Genomic DNA, 26,435 nt, shown 5'->3' with positions numbered 1-26,435 from the left:
GTAAATAAATTCATCCTTGTCGGTTGTTGTGGATCCACCGGAGTGAGGGAGAAGCTGGGGAGGGGAAAGGACTTTCGCTGCTGATAGTAGAAAGGTAAATAAAAAAAACAAAAAAAAACTTGTCGCTAGATTTGTAAAGATCTTAATGACGATTCTTCCTAGCTCTTTCCCGACGAAAACCTTTCCCAAATCTGAATTATACCGTTAGGTGATAAGAGAATAAATACAGAAATGTTTTCCTCGTTGTGGAGAGATTAATATAAAGAGCTTTGTAGCTGCGAGAGAAATATTAAGCGATATGTAGTCAAGAGGTAAATATTTAGAGATCTGTAGCAAGGAGAATAATATTAAGAGATATGGACAAAAGTCTAGTTTCAGTAGGATTGTATGATACCAAATTCTGACGAAACTACAGGTTACTTGCACTGTTACACCCACTCCTGCCACGCTACACCTACACCCGATGTCCACAATATACATAACATCCTCCACGGCCATTCAGATTAACGTCACCAAAAAGATACGAATTTTAAATGATAATCACGAAAAAGGTCAAGCGATTCGCCAGAGGAAGGCTGCAGGTTAATTATACGAGGCCCCCCCCCCCTCTCTCTCTCTCTCTCTCTCTCTCTCTCTCTCTCTCTCACACTGTAACGACATGATCACACGCCATTCAAACGACCTTGCTTGATCTCCAGTCCTAATTTACGTCATGATCCCTCCTCGTTTACCCTAATTTACGGCACGGCACCATCCCACCTATTTTTTCACAGTAATTCACATGAACCCACCTTTTTTACACTGTCATAATTGCACTTTTTTTTCTTTTTTTTACAATATTATACACTTGATACCAAAATTTTCACTAATTTACGGTCTCGAGCCCACCTTTTTTACATTAATTTAAGACGTTACTGCACTTGATTTTTTTTACAATAATTTACACATGATACAAGTCCTTCGCTAGTTGACGGTCTCATTTTACTATTTTTTTTGCCATAATTTACAACACAGAACCATTTTTTTTTACACGAACTTACGGCATTCCACCTTTTTTTTAACATGAATTTACGCCAAGACCCAACTGTTTTACTGGGCCGCATCTGATTTTTTTATTTACACCAATTTACACCATCATCCCACCTTTTTTACACGTCCTCGGGTGACCTCCACTACTAATTTACAGCAGTGACGAGACCGAGGACGCTGAGGGGAAATGGTAGAGTGGAAATGCAAGGAGGAATGGCAGAGTGGATATGCAAGGTGGAAATGGCAGAGTGGAAATGCAAAGGGAAACGGCAGAGTGGAAATGCAAGGAGAAATGGCAGAGTGGATATGGAAGGTGGAAATGGCAGAGTCAAAATGCAGGGGAAATGTCTAAATGGATATGCAAGGGGAAATGGCTGAGTGAAAATACAAGGGGAAATGGCAGTATAAATGCAAGGGGAGATGGCAGAGTGGATATGCAAGGGAATGGCTGAGTGGATATGCAAGGGGAAATGGCAGAGTGGATATGCAAGGCTTCTTTCTCGACATCATGCAACATACAGACAGATGCAAAAATTCGTCGACAATCTTCAGCTTGCATTTTGTCCTGCCTTCCACATTTCTTATTCCTCCCAAAGACAGAGTGTAGTCTTCCATCTAAGATTTTTTTTTCTTTTTTGCTGTGTGCTTCAAACGACAGAGTAGCCATCCATCTAATAATTGTGTGTGTGTGTGTGTGTGTGTGTGTGTGTGTGTGTGTGTGTGTGTGTGTGTGTGTGTGTGTGTGTGTGTGTGTGTGTGTGTGTGTGTGCGTGCGCGCGCGCGCGCTCTATAGGTCATCACATTAAGTCATATCACACCTTCCATTGCCTCATCCAACAAAAAACTGTCGCCTAATTTTTCCTCATTATTGTAGTTGGTTTTGTGTTTCCGTGTTTGTGCTTCTGTTTTTTCCTCTGTTTTTCTCTCTTAATGCATGTTGTGATTTGGAAAATGTTGTTTCGTGATATAAAGGGTAAATAGTAACACAATGATCACACCAAGAGTCATACTAAAGGGCACACCAACAGTCATACAAAGGGCACACCAAGATTCACAAAGGGCACACCAAGTCACAAAGGCTAAGGGCACACCAAGATTCACACAAAGGGCACACTAGAAGTCATACAAAGGGCACACCAAGAGTCATACAAAGGGCACACCAAGAGTCACACAAAGGGCATTCCAAGTCATACAAAGGATATTCCAAGTCACAAAGGGCACACCAAGTCATACAAAGGGCACACCAAGAGTCACAAAAAGGCACACCAAGAGTCATACAAAGGGCACACCAAGAGCCACGCAAAGGGCATTCCAAGTCACCAAGTCACAAAGGGCACACCAAGAGCCATACAAAGGGCACACCAAGAGTCACAAAGAGCACACCAAAAGTCATACAAAGGGCACACCAGGAGTCACACAAAAGGGCATACCAAGAATTACAAAGGGCACACCAAGAGTCACAAAGGGCACACCAAGAGTCGCAAAGGGCACACCAAGTCATGCAAAGGGCACACCAAGAGCCACACAAAGGGCACAACAAGAGTCACACAAAGGGTAAATCAAGACTCACCAAAGGGCCACTAAGAATCATACAAAGAACCCACCAAGTCCTACAAAGGGTCCACCAAGTCCCCCACAAAGGGCCCATCATATCCCACAAAGGGTCCACCAAGACTATAAAAGGGCACACTAAGACACAAAGGGCACACTAAGACACACATAGGGCACACTAAGACACAAAGGGCACACTAAGAAACAAAAGGCACACTAAGACACAAAGGGCACACTAAGACACAAAGGGCACACTAAGGCACAAAGGGCACACTAAGGCACAAAGGGTACGCTAAGACACACATAGGGCACACAAAGACTCTCAAAGGGCCCATGATATCCCACAAAGGGCCCACCTGGAATTAGTCAAAGGGATCTTGGCGGTCTGGTGGGGGCTTCTTGCATATATGGTAAGTCAAGGTAACCAAGTCAAGGAAATCCGTGAAGCAGACTTGACGTTCTGTATCTTCCTTCTTCGTCTTCCTACTGGGTTATATCTTCCTGCTGGGTTAGATCTTCCTACTGCATTCCTACTGGGCTATATCTTCCTATTGTCTTCCTGCTGGGTTATATCTTCCTATTGTCTTCCTACTGGGTTATATCTTGCTGTTGATTTCCTACTGGGTTAGATCTTCCTATTGTCTTCCTACTGAGTTATATCTTCCTGCTGTCCTCCTACTGGTTATATCTTCCCGCTGTCTTCCTACTGAGTTATGTCTTCCTACTGCCTTCCTACTGAGTTATATCTTCTTGCTGTCTTCCTACTGGGTTATATCTTCCTATTGTCTTCCTGCTGGGTTATATCTTCCTATTGTCTTCCTACTGGGTTATATCTTCCTATTGTCTTCCTGCTGGGTTATATCTTCCTATTGTCTTCCTACTGGGTTATATCTTCCTGCTGTCCTCCTACTGGGTTATATCTTCCCGCTGTCTTCCTACTGAGTTATGTCTTCCTACTGCCTTCCTACTGAGTTATATCTTCTTGCTGTCTCCCTACTGGGTTAGATCTTCCTATTGTCTTCCTACTGGGTTATATCTTCCTATTGTCTTCCTACTGAGTTATATCTTCCTATTGTCTTCCTACTGAGTTATATGTTCCTGCTGTCTTCCTACTGAGTTATATCTTCCTATTGTCTTCCTACTGGGTTATATCTTCCTGCTGTCCTCCTATTGGGTTAGATCTTCCTACTGAATTATATCTTCCAGCTGTCTCCCTACTGCATATCCTAGTTCATCTTCCTCCCTGCATCTTTCTATATGCTGTTCTTCTTCATTTTTCCATTACATCTCCCTATCGTAAATTCCTACTTTATTTCCTTACTACATCATTTTACTCTCTCTCTCTCTCTCTCCATTTGCCTATTACATCTTCCTCTAAGGCTAAATCTCGTTACAACACCTTCCCGCAACACATTCTTTATTCAGACCAATGTTCCTTCTCTTTGACTTTTTCAGACTTATAAATCTTTCTTCTACGGATTCCTTCTGTTTCTTCCTAGTGCACTAAAATCTTCCCACAGTATCTTACACCATTATATTACTGCATCTTCCTACAAGGCTACACCTTCCTACATCACCATCTTCCTTTCACGTGCATCACTCATTATTCAAACTTCATTAAATAAGGTTCGTTTTGTTGACAATGATTAATAAATATTTCTACTGATGATGCTACTACTGCTTCTACTACTACTAATACTACTACTATTACTAATACTACTACTATTACTACTATTAATAATAATAGTAATAATAATAATAATAATAATAATAATAAAACACGTCAGAGAGTACGCAGACGTCTCCATCAGCTCTGTATCGTGGTTTCTTCATTATACTTTCAGCCAAGAGGGACGGCTCAAAGCATTCGCCCTTTGATGTACTGTACACACTTAAGAAACACACACATCAACACACGTCCCATAGGTGTATTCAGTGTAGCCTTTTCGTGGTTTATATACACACTACGCCATCTATGAACAAAGCTGGGAAACACGAGGCCATTCTGTGTTTGATGTGACTTGCTGCTACACACAGTCTCGGCCCATTTCTTTAAACACAAGATGGCTAAGATGACCAATTATATTTAAATGATTTTTGTTGTATTTTACACATAACATAAAAATGATGTGAAGAAATTAATAAACAAATAAATAAATCCATCATTCTATCTATCTATCCAGTTCGAAGAAAATGTAAAAGAAAGTACTTGAAGGTTTGTGCACATCTTTTACACTCCCATAGGAGAAACCTGAGGTACTACTGCCGCTAACAGTAAAATACTTTATGTCGGCGATAACTTATCTACTGTCTGCGGCAAATGTTCAAACTGTTGAAGATTTAAAGATGAATAGAATACCGGTACTTAGAGACCCCCCCCCCGCAAAAAAAAAAAAAAAATCACTCTTGGAGAGATTATTATTATTATTATTATTATTATTATTTATTTATTTATTTATTTTTCATACATTTACTCTCTGGACTACCTTGCATGCAGCGTAAAATAGTTGTGCTAATAATGAATAAAAAGAATTCGTGGGTGTAGCTATAGTGTCTTTGGATCTCTCCCTCTCGCTCTCTCTCTCTCTCTCTCTCTCTCTCGACAGGACGAACAACGCATATTGAAACTCCTGAAAGCACTCTCTACTGTACAGCAATGTATTTTCTAATCCTCCGTTTTCTTTGATGCCATACTCCTTTACATTCTGCTACGCTCTCCCTTTTCTTTTATGTAGTACACATTAGTCCCAAAATACGATAAATATGCTACTGATGCTAAAACCGAGCCCAGAATTTTGATGTTAATATTAAACCCAAAATTTTGAAGGCTTCGGGACCGAGCGATGGAATATTTATGTCATTTTTCACTGGGTAATTTGGTGGTTGCTTCTCCAGGTATTGCTTTTCTCTTCGTTTTTGTTTTTGGATACTGTACACACATTGCACTTATAGGAGAAGGAGGAGAAGGATGGAGATGATGATGATGATGATGAGGAGGAGGAGGAGGAGGACGAGGAAGAAGAGGAGGTGGAGGAGAGCAAAAGAGTTGTGGTGGTAGTGACGGTAACGATGAAGAGATACTATGTTACCCAACACTCAAAACTCCTCCATGTCAAATGACATCGCTTTTTTACCTAAATTACGAAAGATTTTAAAATTCACATCACGTTCCCAGTCCATAATAAACCTACAATACCGCCAATACGAATCACAGAAACACAAACATTTAGTCCGTGGAAGGCGCCTAAAGATCAACAAGAACTGCACGAAGAAAAATACCGATCCCATTTCTTACTTCTCCCTTTAAAGACTCGGCCCAAACTACTTACTGCTGAAGGCGAAAAGTTGGACCATTGAGCAACACAGCGGGACAGACGAAGACGAGCTGGCTGGTGAGGGAAGAGACGGAGTGGGGGAGGAACAGAATGGGGCAGGAAAGGGCGGGAGGGGGGGGGGAGAGGAAGAGGCAGGGGGGGATAGAAAGAGACGGTGTGGGGGGGAAATGGATCAGGGAAATCGGGGAGAGTGGATTTGGGAAATGGCAGAGAGGATTAGGGGCATGGGGAGTGGATAAAGATATAAAACGTGGTTAATTATATCGCAGTCGTAGCCGAGCTGTAGTTAACAGTGAGTTGATTTGTAGGAGATGATGAGAGTTGTACTTGTCGTTGATGGCATGAGAAAGATAAAGATGAGTACTGGGGCTTGATTATAGTTTTTTCTTCAGAGGGAATATCTCAAAATTAATTCTGAGTATGTCTCACAAGAACGTATTGAGGTGAGAGTGCTTTATGTTTGCTAACTTCGCGCGCCTGCCCTTTTCCCCACCCTGCCTCTCTCTAGACCCTCTTCTTGCTCTCTCTTCTAACTCCTCCTGCCTCTTAACTCCTTCTCTCTCGTATTGGAAAGACTGTGTCACGTGTAAGGCACGGCTGAGTGGAACTCTCTCGATTCTGGGGACTTTCTGATCAGGCATCTCGAGGTGCTGTATATGCCATTCCTGAGAGAGAATGTGAGAACGCCATTTCCTTTAGCCCGAGCTATGACTTTCTCTTAATCTCTAGATTACATATGTACGCTATCACCTATTATGTATTGTATTATGATATTTTAGAGTCCTGACATTGGTCGGTCACGTCCTGCTGGCGAACCTATGACAGCATGTAGCAACTAATTACATTCTAATCTACAAATACATAGTATTGATTATAACATCGTAGAGATATAATATTTATAACAATATTGTAGAGACATAATAATACTATAGAAATATAATACATTGTAGTAAAATGTGGATAATGGAATAAATACACTGTAGTAAAACTGAATACAGAATATTGTATATATAACATATTGTAGTAATACATTGGCACAAATGTGTATGTACAACAGACATATGCATATAATTATGAAATGGCAGTACCATACCAAGACTATAGTAAGGGTCATTAATACATTTGTAATGAGATATTATAACATTGTTACATGAATTGCATACATGTATATCAGTTAACATTAATTCATGATTAGATTAAAATTATATAATATGTTACCCTATAAATTTCTTCATTTTTAATACTAGTTACATATTATACACATTTCACTCAGGGGGACTCGCTTGAATGTCTACTCTTCCTCCCGCTAATACTGACTCCAAGTTTGCAATCCTTGCTTGCATTCTGTGCATCGCCAATAGTAATATACCAGTACAATGGAGAAGATTATAAAGACAGATGGATCTGGGCCATACTCATAATATGGATTGAACATAATTATACTCAGTTCATCCCAGGGTTTCATTGTTTCACTGATTGCATAGTTCCAAACTTGGATGAAGTCAACTTAATACCTGTGCTCATGTTTAAATCCATCTCAGGTTGTGGTTAGAAGTATTTTTGTGTGTGAAGGAGGATGGCATAGTGATTGTAGCTAAAGTGGACAAAGATGGTGTAAGTACAGCACAATAGTCAGGTGCTATGTATAATCCTGATGCTGACATATGAGATGGTGGTGTATCTGGATAAATTATGAAAACAGATGTGTTATGAGTGAAGTAGAAAAACTGTTAATGCCCGATGCGTTGATGATGTGTAAGTTTATCTGGAGCAAATGTGAAGTTGCAGTGCTAATGAATGTCATTATTTCTTATGATAGCCATTCACAAGTGACTGTTCCAGTGGGCTATAACGTGAAAATGTACGCAGGACAAAGGTGAACAGCATGTAAGGATGTACAACACTTTGGTTCAGTCGTTGATTTCACTAGCTAAAGTGACAGTGTCCTGTCTCCTGGAGACCATGATGAGTTTGGTGTCAGTGTTGATGTTGATGATGACCAAGGCTTCATTATTCTTTGAAGGAAAAGGGTATATTTGATAGACTGTGAACAAATAGTCAGTTATGAATGGTACATGAACTCTTACTGATGTTGGTTTTAGAGTCGATAACAAGTATGGATAATATAGCATGAGATTTCTACCTCGGATTAAAGGCTTCAAACCATTTTTATGTACGCCTTGACTGATTATGTGACGTAGATCGTGAACTGGAAGTAGGTTAATCTTGCCATTAACAGCATTTGCAATACCTTTCATCAATGCTTGATAACGAACTCTAGTGTTGAATACTGGAGTATTATTGTCAATATGTTCCATCATTACTGAGAAGTGTTGAAAAAGTGTCATGTTTCCTTCCATTCCATTTACTTTGTCCACACTCTGGTGAGTTGTACTTTCTGCCTTTCTGAGATTTTTCACAATCGTCATCATTGCTGTGTTTTGACCGTCAACTAACTTCTGCTGATACGTTAATACCGAGCTATCTTATTAAATTTGTTGTTTGTTTCTTGAAGATCTTCCTCTGATGCTAGTCCAAAAATATTCCCTAGAATTGCACCACCCAGGTTGAACAAACCGCGCCTCTAACATCTACGTATGATGTTCGTGTCCATAAATGCCTCCGTTCCACGAGATGGGATATCATGGATCATTGTGAACATGGTTGTTTTAGCTTGTTCAAGTTTCCATTTCGCTAACTTCACGATTTCAGTCATTTCCTTTGTGTTATGAGCTTCTGAAACAGAACTTCTTATCATAACTTCCAGTGTCCTCAGTGGCTTGGCAATGCTCAGTAATACCAGTAATTCATATACGATGTCTAAACATTCATATACGATGTCCGAACTAATTTCAGTACTCATGATATCTATCACGACTGCTATCGAGGCCGCTGGGGCTGAGGCATCCTTGCCTTACTCTATAATGCTGAGGGTCTAAGTGAGCTGATCCTCTTGCTATAAAGATGAGAATCCATGGTATAAGTCCCTTCATCGTTACCTAATGGGAATGGTGGGAGGCGATTAGAAGCAGGGAGGGGAGGGAGGAGATTTGGGGTAGAGAGGGGAGAAGATTAGGGGAGGGAGGGGAGTGGATTAGGGGCAGGGGAGTGAATTAGGGGTAGGGAATGGATTAAGGGTAGGGAGTGGATTCAGGGCATGGAGGGGAGGGGATTAGAGGCATGGGGGAGAGGACAAGGAGCAAGAGAACTGAGAGTATTGGAGGACTAAGCAGGGAACATGAGGGAGCTAGTAAGTAGGGTGCTAGGGAACAGAGAACATTATGGGAAGGAAAGGGAGCATGGGGTGGGGCGTTGGGAAGTAGGGAGCATGGGAGTCGAAAGCACGGGAGCTAGGGGCCAGGAAGCATAGCAACAAGGAGCAAGAAGCTAGATGAGGAAGACGAGGAAGCATGAGGGGGAGAGAGGGAAGGGGAGCAAGGAAGTATAGTGACAGGGAGTACTGGGGAGGGGGAGAGAGGAGATAGCTAGAGAGTACGTGGCTAGACGGAGTAAGAGGTAGATGGGCAGGGAGTCGAGGGAAAGAGAAGGGGGAAAGTATTTCGAGACGGGGAGGGAAGGGGATAGGCCAAGAATAAATTGAACAGACACCAAACCCTCTCTTCATTAACTTTGCATCACACCCACTCACCTATTTTCAAAGTAGAATAATCTGGTACTTTTACGCCTCTACCAAAGTTCCCTCTTATACTCGTTGCCCCGGAGAAAAATGAGCGCCCTTAAACTTCCAAAATAGCCTTAAGTTGCTTTGATCTCTTGCCTTTCCAAACTTTTATAATTTCTCCGTAGCAAGAAATGGCCTGCTATTATTTTTTTTTCCCCGGCGACGAACTTCTGGTATTGATTCAGAGCGATGGTTTATTGGCCGAGAACACGAGCTGAGAGTTTTGTATGTATATCAATCTTTCATTTATCTATCTTTTTTATTGTTTTATTTGTCTGTGTGCTTTACTCCATTGTGTCTAGTTATGACTACACTTTTCAATCTACTCTATATATATATTTATCTATCTACCCCAAATGTCTATCTGAATATCAATGTACAATATCTGCGTACCAAGTATCTCTATATACTTGTCTATTTTTAGATAAGTCAGCTCAAACACTGCCATAAAAAATTAGTGTTATCGTCCAAACTCTACCATCATTGTTCGTGTTAGCAAAAGGAATGGTGTGTGTGTGTACGGCTGACACACACACACACACACACACACACACACACACACACACACACACAGAATGGGCCCCCAGCTCTCCAAATCTGATAATATACACAACTCTTCTAGTTTATATGCACCGCTACGCATGGAATACACAATGCTTTTATCTTTGCAGCTGTTTCATGCATATCCTATTTCCTCAAAGTCCCTACAGTAACAGGACGAAATGAACGACTAAAATCCGGAATGATCGACTATAATCCGGAATAAACGATTAAAATCCGGAATGAACGACTAAAATTCGGAATGAACGACTGATATCCGGAATGAACGACTAAAATACGGAATGATTGATTAAAATCAGAACTGAACGACTAAAATCCAGTGACCAATACATTTTACTTCCTTTTTCCTAAACCTGCAAGCTTTTTGAAGGGCGGGGGAGGGGGGGAAAGCTGAGAAAATGGAGTGTTTGCCAAATCAAGAGAAGTCCAAATCCCTTTGGTCAAAACTAAAAATAGAAAGAAGGAAAGAAGGAAAGAAAGTGAAAGAAAGAAAGAAAGAATCTCAAACTTCGAAGGAGTCACGCCAAAATACCAAAAATTAAAGAGAGAAAGAAAGAACCTCAAATTTCGAAGAAGTCACGCCAAAGGTCAAATTTTAAAGAGAGAAAGAAAGAAGGAAAGAAAGGAAAATCAAAATTCGAAGGAGTCTCGCCAAAAGATCAACAATTCAAGGAATAAAAAAATGGAAAGAGAAAAATAAAGTTTGCACCGGAAAATGAAGAGAACGAAAAAAACAGGAAAAAGAGCAAGAGAAGCAAAGCCACAGCAAGAGACATCATTTACACAGTATGCATATTCCCTTGATAATTCTCTTTTTTATGAGCTTTGGTATTCCTATTATTAAATCCATCTTGACCCACATATTATCAGGAAAAAGGCTTAGGATGAAATTATGATTGATGACGATGATGATGATGATGAAGATGATAACAATAATGACGATGATATTGACGATGACAACGTTGGCAGTGATGATGATGATAATGATGACACCACACTAACGCCTTCTCTCTCTCTCTCTCTGCAGCGTGGATCCTTGGGTGGGTGATGTGCAAGCTGGTCGCCTATGTGCAGGGCGTCTCCGTCTCCGCCTCCGTCAATTCCCTCGTCGCTGTTTCTTTGGACAGGTAAATATGTGTGTGTGTGTGTGTGTGTGTGTTTTAATGCATTTATCCCGTCGTATCCGCACCATAGAAACAGTATTGGTAGCTGTAGTCCCAGGTCGATCTGAAATGTGAACCCAGTGGACTGCAGACTAAGTTTCCTTCCTCCTGCAGTCCACCTTCCTTTTAGGGGGATAAGGGAAGCAGTTAAGGGATGTTCGTATAACCAGGCAGTTGACCCGCCGTTTTATCAGTCACCATATGAAGGCGTCCCTATCCAGCACTTATTCTTACGGTAATTTTCTTATATAAACTTAGTAACCTGGCAGATACATTTCAGTCTGTTTCGAGTTGCAGAAATTTGAGTTGCAGAAATTTTGAGTTACAGAAATTTTTGTTTCATCGAGTTCCTATTGTACTTTTTTCATACTCTGTGCACTGGTGAATATTTTTATGGATTTTTCTCGCCTTGAATTTGTTATGTTTTTATTCTTTAGACAGAATTATCTAAGAATGTATCCTCCTTAAAAATCTAATTTCATTCATTAATTGTGTAACAGTATAATTTTAAATATATTTTCTTCTTCGTAATTTTTAGTTAGTTGTCTTCCGGGCAGGGACACTAACCCTCCGCCAACCCACTTGCTGTCACTTAGGGAACACGTGTTGGTTGGTTATAAGGTTACCACCCAGCGTTGTAAATGGTTTCCTGGTTTACAGGAAATCATTTGGCTTGCCACTCAGTGTAGAGCTACCCTAAAAAACAGGGGACCACTACACTAAGTGGGTGGATGATGGGCACCCCCACCTACCACAGACAGAGTTGGGGAAATAAAAGAGGAATTAGTTGGAGAAGAACAGGGAGGTTTTAGGAAGGGAAGAGGTTATGTAGATCAGATATTCATTCTTACATCTTTAGTGGAAAAGTTTCTAGAAAAGGGAAAGAAGTTGTATGCGGCTTTCATGGATTTGGAAAAAGCATATGACAGGGTGGATAGACAAGGATTGTGGAAAATATTAAGAATATATGGAGTGGATGGGAAGTTGTTGAATGCTGTGAAGAGTATGTATGAGGGGGCTAAGGCTGCAGTGCGTGTGTATAGCGAATTGAGTTCTTCTACCTGAAGGTTGGGTTGAAACAGGGATGTGTCATGTCTCCATGGTTGTTCAATCTGTATATTGATGGGGTTATGAAAGTGATGTATGTTAGGGCAGTGGATGTTGGAGTGGCTCTAATGAGAGAGGACAGTGTTTGAAAACTCTCTGTACTGTTGTTTGCAGATGATACTGTGTTGTTAAGTAAAGACGAAGGAGAGCTGCAAGGCTTGGTGGATGAGTTTGGGAGAGTGTGTAAGAAACGGAATCTGGAGGTGAATGTAGGGAAGAGTAAAGTGATGGTCTTTGAGAGAGGTGAAGTCAGTGAATGTACGGTGAGGCTGGATGAGGAGGAAATGGAAAATGTGAGTACGTCTAAGTACCTGGGTGGTTGATGAGTAAGGATGGAAGTTTATATGGTGAAGTGCTTGAAAGGGTACAGCAGGGAAGAAAGGTTGCTGGTTCCTTGACAGCAGTGATAAGAAACAGGGAAGTGAGCATGGAAGTGAAAAAGTTACAACATGACAATATTGTGATACCAACTCTAACGTATTGAAATGATGCTTGGACCTTGTTGGAGGGACAGAAGTCAAGAGTGAGAGCAGTGGAAATTAGTTATCTGAGAGGAGCATGTGGAGTCACATGGAGAGACAGACTGACAAATGAGGATGTGAAGGAGAGTTGTGGTGTGGATGTGGATGTGATAGGAAGCTTTAGGAGAAACACACTGAGGTGGTTTGGCCATGTGGAGAGGATGGAAAGTGAGAGACTGACGAGGAGAGTGTATGTGAGTGAGGTGGAGGGGGAGAGCGGGAGGGGGAAGCCAAGGATGAGATGGAGGGATGGAGTGGAGAGGTATATGAGGAAGGGGCAGTATAATGGCGGGGGACAGGAAAAGAGACGAATTGTTTGTGGCCACCCTTTGAGGAATTAAAGAGTCTGGCAATAGATAGATAGACAGATTTTTTTCTCATTCATGACAAGGTTTATCACTTTTTATTGTTTGTTTTTTTCTCGAATTTGTATTTTCTTAAATTTTTTGTGGACTGCTGCCATTTTTTCAGGGATATCGTCCCCAATCGAATTCTTATTTTTTCATTTCGTCTGTGAGTTCGTTTTTAACGATTTAACGATTTTTTCCCACCGAATTCGCTTTTTTCTGGTCCTTTGTGGGCTGGCAAAAGTTTGGAAGGATTTTGGAAGGCTCTGTCTCCCCCTCCCCCTCACATTTTTGTATTTTTTTCTGGGTTGTGCGGCTCAAGAGATTACCTCCTTCCTGCCCTTCAATACACTGGACACGCATTTTTTTTCCATCAGTCTTTCATAAAACCTGTACCGTTTTCCTCGCTTTTCCTTCCTTCCTTCCATCCTTCCTTCCCCCCCCCATCTCTCTTTCTCTCTCTCCCTCTCTCTCTCTCTCTCTCTCTCTCTCTCTCTCTCTCTCTCTCTCTCTCTCTCTCTCTCTCTCTCTCTCTCTCTCTCTCTCTCTCAGTTCTTCCTTCATTCCCTCCTCCTCCTCCTTTTCCTTCCTGTAATCCCTCCTCCATATCTTTTCAGCAATATTAATCTCACATAATTCCTCTTAAATCCCAGTTCTCCTCAGATCACACAGTTACACCAAATAAGGGTCAGTATAAGGTGTTTGCAAAGCCACTCAGGGGGAACGACTCACAGACGATCTTAAGATTAATTTCCCGTCGTAACTAAGACATGCTTCTGTGGTAAGGCTAGAAAGCAGAGGTGAACGCAAGGTCTGTCCATGTATCTTACTCTTTGTCAGTAAATAAATAAAACTAAAATACAAAATAAAACTACCGAAATCCTTACTATTATACCCGTCGCAACTTCCCACGTCTCTAGTTCCTCCTACTTCAGTCTATCTATCTATTGCCAAACGTCTCAATCCCGTTCGGGGTGGCCACAAACAAATCGCCTCCACGTCGCCCTGTCCCCTGCCATTTCACTGCCCTGCTCCCAACTCACACCTCCCTCTCTCATATACCTCTCCACCTCCTACTTAATAATAATAATAATAATAATAATAATAATAATATTATTATTATTATTATTATTATTATTATTATTAAAAATCATAATAGTAATAATAATAATAATAATAATAATAATAATAATCATAGTAGTAGTAGTAGCAGTAGTAGTAGTAGTAGTAGTAGTAGTAGCAGCAGCAGCAGCAGCAGCAACAACAACAACAGCAGCAGCAGCAGCAACAGCAGCAGCAGTAGTAGTAGTAGTAGTAGTAGTAGCAGTAGTAGTAGTAGTAGTAGTAGTAGTAGTAGTGGTAGTTGTTGTTGTTGTAACAAAAATAATAATGATAATAATAATAATAATAATAATAATAATAATAATAATAATAATAATAATAATTATTATTATAATAATAATAATAATACAGAAAGAAGCCAGCATCACCCACGGCAGCTCATGTCTTTGGCTATTTTGAAGGAGTAGCCAATATTTCTCATTTACTAGACCCTCGCCGACTTCTGTCAAAATTCTGAAAACTTCTTGGACTTTAATCCTTATTATGTCGTAGGTTTGATACGTCTAAGTGTTGTGTGTGTGTGTGTGTGTGTGTGTTGTGTGTGTGTGTGTGTGTGTGTGTGTGTGTGTGTGTGTGTGTGTGTGTGTGTGTGTGTGTGTGTGTGTGTGTGTGTGTGTGTGTGTGTGTGTGAAACAGTTAATGTGCCATGACAATACATTTCTCTGTGGAGTACTGGTTTAAGAATAAAATAGTTATCAACCCACATCAAGTTGTTGTTTTAATCATCATCACCATCATTTTCTTTTTCTTCTTCTTCTTCTTCTTCTCCTCCTCCTCCTCCTGCTCCTTCTTCCCCTTCCCCTTCTCCTCCTCCTTCTTCTCCTTCTTCTCTTCCTCCGTCTTGTCCTCCTCTCCCCCCGGACCTTCGTACATCACCTGACCCACATCCACCTCAAATGGCCCCACAGGCCAAAAAGGGTCCTTGGATGGGAATATACAAAACCCCAAAGACCCTTCTATTCCATAGCCTTCTGACACCTGAGAGGGGAGGCGAAGGCAGGTGAGAAGAAATGTTTAGGAGGAAACGTGGAGGGAAAGAAGGAAACATGGAGGGAAAGAAGGAAACGTGGAGAGAAAAAAGGAAACGTGGAGGAAAAGAAGGAAACGTTGGGGGAAAACAAACAGACACATTTAGATATACAGCCTCTGACAGACACAAACAGATATGAGTATACAGTAATAAGATAAAGATACAGAGGCAGAAATAGATATGAACATCGTCACATTTAAACTTAAATCAAGTAATAGTGAGGATGAGAAAAAAAGACAGACAGACGGAGAAGTACACACACACACACACACACACACACACACACACACACACACACCTGTCACTCATTCTCAATCAATCAATACCCCTGCCCATCTACCTCTTTACATCTATCTCAAAGCCTCCCCGCCGCTTCAGTCTACACCCAGCTAATCCCCCTCCCTCCCAATCCTCGAGAAAAGTGTATATAAAACGCGTCCCTTCCTTTTATCCTACTGAACCCAAGCTACCTTCTGCGCTTTCAAAGAACCTCTATCGCGCAAGGACGGAAATTGACCTCGCCCTTCTGCTTCAGGTGCACTGCGCTTCCTTCAACGTTTGGCTGCTTTTTCCTTTTCAGTCCTGCTTCTTATTGGCTTTTTATTTTCTTGTTTCCTTTCCTCGTCTGTTTGCCTTTTGTATTTGCTTACCCCACTTCCTTCGTCCTTTGTCCACTTTTTACATTTTCATTCTTGCTTTTTTTATTTGCTTTTCATCTCCCTCTTTCATTTCCTCGTTTGTCTGCTCTTTTTTTTTTTTATTTGCTTACCTCATCTCGTCTTGTGCCTGATTTCACTTCCTTTTTTTTTTTTTTTTTTTTTTACTCCCGTGTTTCTTACCCTAATTTATATTGGGTCTTCGTGTTCCTGTTTACCGTAGTTTTTTATTTCCCGGTTTATTTCTCTGTTTCTCTCTCTCTCTCTCTCTCTCTCTCTCTCTCTCTCTCTCTCTCTCTCTCTCTCTCTCTCTCTCTCAGTGAACACACACACACACACACATCCCCCTGCCCGCTCTCTATTCTTTTCCATCTGTCCCCTCTTGGCTTTCCCCTCCAGCTGTCTATCTCCCGTGTGGTCGACAGATCCTACTGACAGGCAACTGACAGACGCATGCTACCTTCACCCCTTAGACAATCTCAGTCTCTTCCTCTTCCTTTTCCTATCTATCTATTTATTCATCTATCTTTCTATTTTCCTCTTCCTGTCTCTGTTTGTCTGTCTATCTATCTATCAGTCTGTACCTCTATCTTTAATGTTCCTCTCTCTGTGTTTTCATCGATATTCTCTCCCACTACCCAGGTATCTTTTCTCTCTCTCTCTCTCTCTCTCTCTCTCTCTCTCTCTCTCTCTCTCTCTCTCTCTCTCTCACACACACACACACACACACGTTTTTTTTCATAGCTTCAAAGTAGAGATAAAAATAATGCTATTTTCCACAAACCATACGCTTTTCTCTTAATCACCTCAAACTTCGGTCACGATCTTGTATAAACAGAGCGTATCTATTAACGTCTATCTATCTGTCTACCTACCTATTTATTTGTCTGTCTACCCGCCTAGCCATCTGCCTATTCATCCATCTATCTAGCTTTCTGTTTACCTCTCTATCTACACTGCTGACAGAAGCATTACCCCAGTTCATCTATGGTGCCTTGCAAGTTCCTATATTTCCTCTCCTCTATCCACAAACCTACCTACCAACCTGCTTATCTATCTATCTATCCATCTATCTATCTGCGGTACTACCTCCATCTTCGTCTCATAATTCATCTACGGTCTCACAAAAAATAAAAATAAAAACTTCAAGCTCCCCCACACCTCAACTCCTCCCCAGCCCTTCCCACCACCACTCCAAACCCCCCTCCCTCATGACCCCTGCCACTCTATATGCAAAACATAATCATGCTCCCCCTCCTCCTTCACCCTCAACCTCCAGCCAATCTAAGCCACCCTCCCTCATGTAATCTGTCGGTTTACATAACAGGTTTTGGGCCTAATTATTCTGCAGGTGATTTTGATTACCTGGGCAAATTACTCGTCCTACCTTTAGAAACAATTACATTTTCTTTCGCTACTCAAATAGTTATATATTTAGTTATTTAATTAGTTAAATCTATCTATCTATCTATCTATAGCCAATTGCTTTAATCCCCTAAGGAGTGACCACAGACAAATCGCCTCCATGTCGCATTGTCCCCTGCCATTTCGCTGTCCTCCCCCAAGCTCACACACCCCTTTCCCATACTTATATATATATATACCAATAAATACGACGACGAAAACTGTCTTTTCCGTATATAAAATTTATTTGATCTCCGCATGCTGTTTCTCAGCCTATAATATCATGTCTGTCTGTCTGTTCTCGATGTAGTGAAGCGGGTATTGTAATCAATCTATGTCCATCTGGCTATTATCTATTTCTTTATCTATCTATCCATGTTTCTATACATCCATTTATCTTATTCATCCATCCATCGATTCATCCATCTATCTGTATGTCTACCTTTTTATCTATCCCTCCATCCACCCATCTATCTAACCATCAATCCATCCATGTATCCGTCCATCCATCCACCTTACTTGTTTTTCCCTCCATTCACCCAATTATCACTCTATCCGCCCAATTATCACTCTATTCACCTGTTTATTCCTCTATCCACCCGTTTATCCGTCCATCCACCCATCTGTCTCTCTATCTATCTATCTATCTATCTATCTATCTACACTACAGATGAGTCCAAACACGTGATGAAACAGAAAAGAAATGCACGTAAAATAACTTCATAAATTACCTGGAATTAAACAGTTAAATGATTACAAATACAGTAATACAGTATAAGATTCGCATACAGTGTCAATTACTAATATATATATATATATATATATATATATATATATATATATATATATATATATATATATATATATATATATATATATATATATATGCCAAATTTCAGAAGTTCAAATACAACCAAAAAATAAAAGCAACCCTAATCTTCCAGTGCTCTCCATTAATAGTCAGGATTCTTGCTATTCCACGCGGGCTTCCCTTATGTAAATAAAATGAATAGAGCCTAAATGTAATATATTTTTTCTTCCAATTTATATGAAAAAAATCCAGCCACATGTCCTCTGTGACCCGCCTCCTACTAGTTTCTTCCTCCTCCTCCTGCCCTCGTCTCGTCTCGTCTCGTCTCGTCTCTTCTTCAGTTCAGTCATTTCGGTCAACATTTTCATTGCTTTTCCTTCTGCTTGCTCTCTTTCCGCTCTTCCACACTTTCGTTTATTTCTTTTAGTTATGGCTTGAATTATCCACCCCTCGTTTTCTGTTTCCAATGCTTCGTATTATTTAAACCGTTTTTTTTTTTTAATTTACTACTACTACTACTACTACTGATAACAATAAAAATGGTGTTCTTGCTGTTATTTTTCTACTAATTCTTTTCATGACATTTCAGTCTCCATCTATGTAACAGGTGGAGACTACTGTTGTTGCTGATATTATTATTATTCCAGCCTTAAGAGTCTCATGACGATTCCAGGAGAAGAGGAGACTGCACGAAGAATCTGAAGGGCTCAGGTTATGTGGCCTGGTATGGGCATATGAAAAAATCCAAATCCTTAATGCGCAGTGGAAGGGCATGTCAGAAAGTGCCATAGTATTATGTTGTTAATCAGAATAAGGTGGGTGTGTCTACTGGAGACTTCAGTCGGACCTGAGCAAGGAATCTGAATTGTCCAGGTTATGTATCCTGGTATGGGCCACTGCTGAAAGAAAAAAAAAGTTCCACATCTCCCCAAAGAGGTCAATGTCATTGTGAGAAACAGTAGCTGGAGACTAGTGACTGTCCGCAGGACAGTTGCACAGTTCTAGTTATTATTATTATTATTATTATTATTATCATCATCATCATCATCATTATTTCTGTTGTTGTTGTTGTTACTACTACTATCCAGAGCATTATTTCGTATCTAAAGGTAGTGGTTGCATCGTCAATGAGAGAGAGAGAGAGAGAGAGAGAGAGAGAGAGAGAGAGAGAGAGAGAGAGAGAGAGTGACAGACAGGCAGACAGACAGACAGACAGACAGACGGACAGAGAGAGAGAGAGAGAGAGAGAGAGAGAGTGACAGACAGGCAGACAGACAGACAGACAGACAGACAGACAGACGGACAGAGAGAGAGAGAAAGAGAGAGAGAGAGAGAGAGAGAGAGAGAGAGAGAGAGAGAGAGAGAGAGAGAGAGAGAGAGAGAGAATCATTTACGAAGAAGAAGAGCAGGAGACCGGATAAAAGAGGGAAGGGATGAGGGTTAAGTTAATAAAGGAAGGGGAATACGACACAAGGGAAGAGGAAGGGAAAGAGGAATTACATAGGACAGAACAGATTCAGAAGCAAGAACATTGATGTAAGAGGAAACAAAGAGGAAAAGGTGGAGAAATAAATAAAGACGCGGTATGGTTTCTTGAGAGCGACTAGAACAATTACTGATTTGTGAAGGACGCGAGAAGAAAGAAGCATATGTGGTAGTAAGGAAGGGAAGAGGGTGGAGAAGGGAAGGGAAGAAAAGAAGGATGGAAGGAGAGGGGAGGGAGGAAAGAAGTGCTTGAGGAGAGGTGGAAAAATAAAAAGTAGAGAGGGAAGGGAAGAAGTGGACGGAGAGAGAAGGGAGGAAAGAAGTCAGAGGAAGAAGAGTGGGAAGGAAAAGAGGAAGAAAGAAAAGATAGGAGGAACGAAAGGAGGGGAGGAGAAGGAGCGACGAAGCAAGGTAAAGAAGAGGGAAGAAAGTTGAAAGAAGAGATGAAGAATCAGCTCTGAATTAATAATTGGAAAGGAAGGGCAGAAGAGGAGTGAGAGGAAATAGTGATGAAAGGAGATGAGGAGGAAGGAGAGAGATGGATGAAAAAGATGAGTGGGAGGAAGAAAGGAAGCGAGGAGGAAGAAGCACCAAGGTATGTATTTATTAGGGAGAAGAGAGGGATGAGAGGAAGAAGGGAAGACAGGAAGGTGGAAGAAAGGATGGGGGAAGGAGGGATGGAAGAATGGAAGGGGGAAGGACGGATGGAAGGAAGGAAGGAAGGATGAAAGGAAGGAAGGAATGATGAAAGGAAGGAAGGAAGGAAGGAAGGAAGGCAGGATGGAAGGAAGGTAGGTGGGGAAGCTGGGATGAAGAGAGGTACAGAGGTGGAGAAAACAGGAAAGGCATTCAATAGGGAGGATGACAATGAGGTGGAGGAAAGGAAGAAGACGGAAAGGAGGAGGATAGTGAAGTGCAGGGGAGGAGGGAAGAAGGTGGGAGGAAGAGAAGAGAGGTGGGAGGAGGGGGAGAATACAGATGGGAAGAAAGGGGGGAGGGAATGGGAGGAAGGAGGAAAGCGAAGAGGAAGGATGAAGGGAAGCGAAAAGGAAGGAAGGAAGGATGGAAGAGAGGAGAGAGGGAAGAGGGAAGCAAAGAAGAAGGAAGGAAGGAAGGAAACGAAGAGGGAGGAAAGAAGGAAGAATTGCGGAAGGAAGGAGGGTAAGGAAGAGGGACGATTGAGGGGAAGGAGGGGAGAGGAAGGGAGCAGAAATGAATGAGAGAAAAAAGAACAGCGAAGGAGAGAGGAAAATAAAAATAAAAGCCAGAAATACTAGAGAAATTATTTAAAACCAAACCATCAAGGAAAGATGACACACGTAAACAGAATAAAAAGGAAACTTGACATAATAAACGTGGAGAAATGGGGGACAGTGTGGGTGGGAAAGGAAACAGAAGAAAGGAACGAAGGAAGGAGAAATAAGGCGAACGAAAAAGAAATAAGGCAAAGGAAGATAAAAAAGAGAAAAATGAACACAAAATGAACACAATAGTAACCCTGCCATGGTCGTGTTTATCCAGTTATTTCTTTATTTAACATCGAAGAGTTTTAGTTAGCTAAGAGTGATTCACAGGAGCCTGGGAGTGTTAATACTGTCCCTGTTAACCCTCTCACGGTAGAGGCAACTCTAGTTCACTATTCCAGCTAACGACTGAATATTATTTTATTCAGCTGAGATTGGGTCATTGGAGGGAGGAATGGAGGAAGAATAGTGGGAGGAAGGGGGAAAGAGGGAAGGAAGGTGGGAGGAAGGAGGAAAAGGAGGAGGGAGAAGGGGAGGAAGGGGAGGATAAGAGGGAAGAGAGAGGAATATAGTTATGTGGGGAAAAGAAATAAAGACGAAAAGATAAAGGAAGAAAACAACGAAAAGAAAAACTGCACAAATACATAGGAAAGAATATAAGAATAATGAAACCAGGAATAAGGGACAGGAAGAAAACAAAAATAAATGTGGGAAGAACGATGTGGAACAGAGAGAGACAAAAGAATGAAAACAAAAGAAATCTGAAGAAAAGTATGAGAAACAGGACCAAAGGAGGATGAAGAAATAGCAAATGAACGAAAATACAGGGGGATAAAATGTGGAGATTAAAACAGAAGAAGAGAGAAGATAAATCCTTGAGGAAAATAACGAGGAAACAAGGAAAGGAAAAAAGAAAGAAATTATGAGAAGAGACGTACAAAAAAAGATGATGAAAAGGAATAAGAGGGCGACGTAATGGATGAATGGAAAAGGAACTGACTGGACAAAGGAGAAAATACACACTAAAACGAAGGCAAAAAAATAAAAAAAGGAAAACTGAAGAACAAGACAAGAAAGAAAAGGTAGGAGCAGAAGAGACCAGATACAAAAATTAAATACATAAAATAAATGAATAAATAGACAAATAAGTAAGTAAATAAATAAAGCATGAAAAAATTCAGAAGGTAAATGTTACAACCAAATCATTTTTTTTTTTTTTTGTCATATCTGTCTCTAGTGATTTATTCTTTTAATGATTTTTTTTCCCGGCAACCAAACAAGACAAATTTATTTAGCTGAAGGAATTCTTGGCGATTTAGAAGTTGGATAAAAAAAACATCCGGTGGTTAATTCCATCTAACACCAACCAAATTTTTCTTTCCCTTTGGCAAATGCTCCAGTCTTTTTAACTCGGTGTATCCAGTCAGCGAAATGACAGGGGAGATGGCGACGGGATTAAGGCGTCTGGCTATAGATGGATAGACAGATAGATAGACAGAGAGACAGATAGATAGACAGATAGATAGATAGACAGACATTGACGGATGGATACACAGATGGATAGAAATGGATAGACAGACAGACCGACAGACGGATAGATAGACAACATTCAACCATCTCCTGATAAAAGGGTATATACCTACATGGTTCTTTCTTGCACTGTTTTTAAGTGACGATTTTTTCTAGGTTTTGGTGTCTGGTTTCTTCTTAAAAACAAATCACGTTTTGCCAGACACCACTCTTTCTTCGTCTCCCCTTGCCTTTCTGCATAATCTAAGCTAATCTTCCACCTCACACCTTCAATAAATCTTTCCCTTAAATCTCATTTTCCGTACAACTGCTTCTACACACAGTCCTCTATGCTCTTAATGGATTTCTTGTTTCATATTCTCATCTTCCTGGCCTACTTTCCTTATTACAGTGTTCTTTTATCATCCCGCCCCAAACATCATCGTTTCCCATAACCAAACTACCATCTACAATTCTACATCATTTTCCAATCATCCCAGTCTTTCAACCCCACCCACTTCCACTTCGTCCTCTATCCCCCAGTCACACCACAACCTCACCCCCTCAAACTCTTCATTTCCATCGCCACCTCCACGCCTCACAACCATCTTCTCCCATTCTCCTTCGGTCCTTCATTCCTAATTTCCTCACACTACTGTTTTTCCCTCCATTCCAGCGCCACACTATATCCCGTGGCATCCCATCCTCCCTCTCCATCCCCTCCCCATCCTTCTTCTTCCATCCTGTCATACACCTTACTACTCCTGTTCTATCCCTTCCTCCCTCCTTTCCTTTCCCATCCCCTCTCCTCCTGCCCATCCTCCATCTCCTCCTTCTCTCTTCTCTTCTCTCCTCTCCTATTTTCTCCCCCTTCTTCTCCCCTCCACTCCCCCTTCCCCAAACCCAGCTTTTTCCATCTAGTCCCCACCGCCCCCACCACCCCCATATATTACCTTGCTCCCATGCTCTCAGGCCATTTTTTTCCCTGCATCTTACCTTAATTCCTCTCCACCATGTCTTTTTTTTTCATTCTTCCCTCTCGTCACCGTTCTTGATGAGTTCTTACCTGTGGAGAAAAAAAAGAAAATAGGTAATATTGATGCTACAGGTAACAAATAATCGAACTCTTAAATCTATCTATCTGTCAGTCTTACTATCTTCTATCAGTCTATCCATTTATCTATCTACCCAACTATCTATCTACCTATCTATCTAATTTACTAAAACAAAAAAATAATCGAAACGCCCTCACACTTAAGAACGGCATGAAAAGAAATATAAGCGACTACTGATCAAGACAGTTTAAGGATTTGAATTTCATAAAAAGCAGACTTTCTTGATCTACCAGATGACCCGCCGACATGTCGTAAAAATACCCCCGCTAATATCAATACACCAGTCCTGTATGAGACAGCCCTAGCATGTATTCAATATGGACGGTGGGTGTTAGCGCCGAAGTGGTGACATGTGGAGGTGTAGGAGGACTACTGGGCCTTGGGATAGGCTACTGCCCCCAAGATATAGGCCCTGTAAGCCTTTGCCCAGAGTCGGACACATAAAAAAAAAAAAAAAAAAAAAAAGCTAACGCGAATATCTTATAAAATTATGCTCTATAACATTAATTTACATAACGATGTGTGTATGTATGGCTATGTACGCATGTGTATGTGTGAGTGTGAATGTCAAAACTCTTTGGAGAGAGAGATGCAAGGTGTGTGTGTGTGTGTGTGTGTGTGTGTGTGTGTGTGTGTGTGTGTGTGTGTGTGTGTGTGGTGTGTGTGTGTGTGTGTGTGTGTGTGTAGAAAAATCGAAACTCTGTCTAGCTATCTACCTATCTACAACCATTGCTCTGTAGATGTTAACATTGTACATAAACCTAAAATTCAATAATAGGACAAAGGAAAAGGAAAAATATTAATGCTTACCACACAAAAACAAGAGGAAAAGGAAAGCGTCACAAGGATGTCGTAACTAATACAGCAAATCATCAATCATTCGGTAAGCCTTCATGAGAAAGAAAATAGCCAACATTAATCACAGACAACAAGCAGAAAAAACGTCAACACTAATCACAGAGAACAGCTAGGAAAAATGCCAACAATAATCACAGAAAAAGGTCGAAGAAAATTAATCGCAGATAAAATAAAAAAAAATGCCAACACTAATTACAGGAAGCAGAAAAAAAATGCCAACACTAATCACGGAAAACGAGAAGACAAGGGAAATGCCAACACCATCCACAGAAAACAAGAAGAAAAAAAATGCCAACACTAATTACGGAAAACGAGAAGAAAAGGGAAATGCCAACACCATCCACAGAAAACAAGAAGGAAAAAAATGCCAACACTAATCACATAAAACGAGTAGAGAGGAAAGATAAAATTAAGTGGGCAAAATGGCAAATAAATAATGAAAATAAAGGGTTAAAGAATAGTGTGTATCTATAAATAAAATGAACTAAAAAAAAAGGGGGTTAAACACGATAAATTATAATGGAAGGAAGATATCTGTTAAACAAATATAGTATAACAAAGAAGAAAAACATAAATAAAGAAAACTACGATAAAAAGGTAACACAAAGAAAATGGAAAAGTAGAATAAGGGAGGAATAGTTACAGGTAAAAAATCGAAAAAAAAAAAAAAAAAAAAGGAGGAAGAGTAAAGGTCGAAAAAAAGGAAAGTAATGGGTAAAAAGTCGAAAAAGTAAAAAAAAAAAAAAAAAAAAAAGAGAGAAGTAAGAGGAAGAAATAGAAAATAAAAAAATAAAAGAGGAAAAGTGAAAGGCAAAACAAAAAAGAAAAATGGACAAGGAAAAAGTAAAATAATCGAAAAAAATAAAAAAAAGGGGGGGAAACAGTAAGTGGTAAAAATGAAAAACCAATAAAAAAAAAAAAAAAAAAAAAGAGAGAAATAGCCTACATCCCTCCAACAGCAATAATCATCATCACATCCAACGCCAGCCAATATCGAAGAGCAGAACACGAAACCGAATAATTAGCGCAGAATCCATGGTATTTTTGTCTTATTTTATTTTTTTACAATAGGCCCTCCCTCACTCGCATACGATAATGGTGGAACTCTGATATTCTCCAGGGCTGTATAACGAAATATCGATCTACGAATGAATGCGATTATTGCCTGGCTTCACTTTCGTTATGTAATCTGACAGTGCCTGGTTTGGTTTTGTATAATCATTGATTGATATTTAAAAATCCCTCAAGCTGTTTATAATTGTTCTGAAGGTACAAAAAAATCAAGCTTTATATAATCATTTAAAAGTACCAAATAATCCCTCAAGCTTTATATTTTCATCTAAAAGTACTAAAAACTCCCTCAAGCTTTACATAATCATCTAAAAGTAGTAAAAAATCCCTCAAGCTTTACATAATCGTCTAAAAGTACTTTAAAAGCCCTCAAGCTTTATATAATCGTCTAAACGTACTAAAAAATCCCTCAAGATTTACATAATCATCTAAAAATACCCCCAAATCCCTCAAGCTTTATATAATCGTCTAAAAATACTAAAAATCCCTCAAGCTTTATATAATCGTCTAAAAGTACCAAAAAATCCCTCAAGCTTTATATTATCGTCTAAAACTACAGTACCAAAGTTTAAAAAAGATCCATTAAGCTTTGTATAATCGTCTACAAATAGCAAAAAAATCCCATAAGCTTTATAATATCATCGAAAAGTACAAAGACAAAAAAAAAATCTTCAAGCTTTATATAATCATCTAAACGTACCAAAACTAAAAATAATCCATTACACTTTATATATATACATTTTTATGCGAGGAAGAAAGAACCAAAGGCCGCGAGCCCGCAATTATAGTTCCTTCCAAGAGAAAAACAAAATACAAGAGAGAGCCAAATTCAAG

General features: G+C 40.2%; 1 protein-coding gene across 1 annotated transcript in view; it reads left to right on the top strand.

Annotated features, from left to right (window-relative positions):
- Nucleotides 1–26,435, top strand: part of LOC145417835 (neuropeptide SIFamide receptor-like) — a 403,026-nt gene that overhangs the window by 231,750 nt on the left and 144,841 nt on the right. The window contains exon 3 of the mRNA XM_080286455.1: nucleotides 11,186–11,285. Coding sequence (XP_080142581.1) covers nucleotides 11,186–11,285 — 100 coding nt within the window. The remainder of the gene's footprint in view (nucleotides 1–11,185; nucleotides 11,286–26,435) is intronic.

This window comes from Coenobita brevimanus, chromosome 111, assembly GCF_032717465.1.
Source record: "Coenobita brevimanus isolate Jiangsu-jjx chromosome 111, ASM3271746v2, whole genome shotgun sequence".
NCBI lineage: Eukaryota > Metazoa > Arthropoda > Malacostraca > Decapoda > Coenobitidae > Coenobita > Coenobita brevimanus.
Note: the sequence above shows the minus strand (reverse complement) of the source record. Positions and strands in the feature narration are given on the sequence as shown.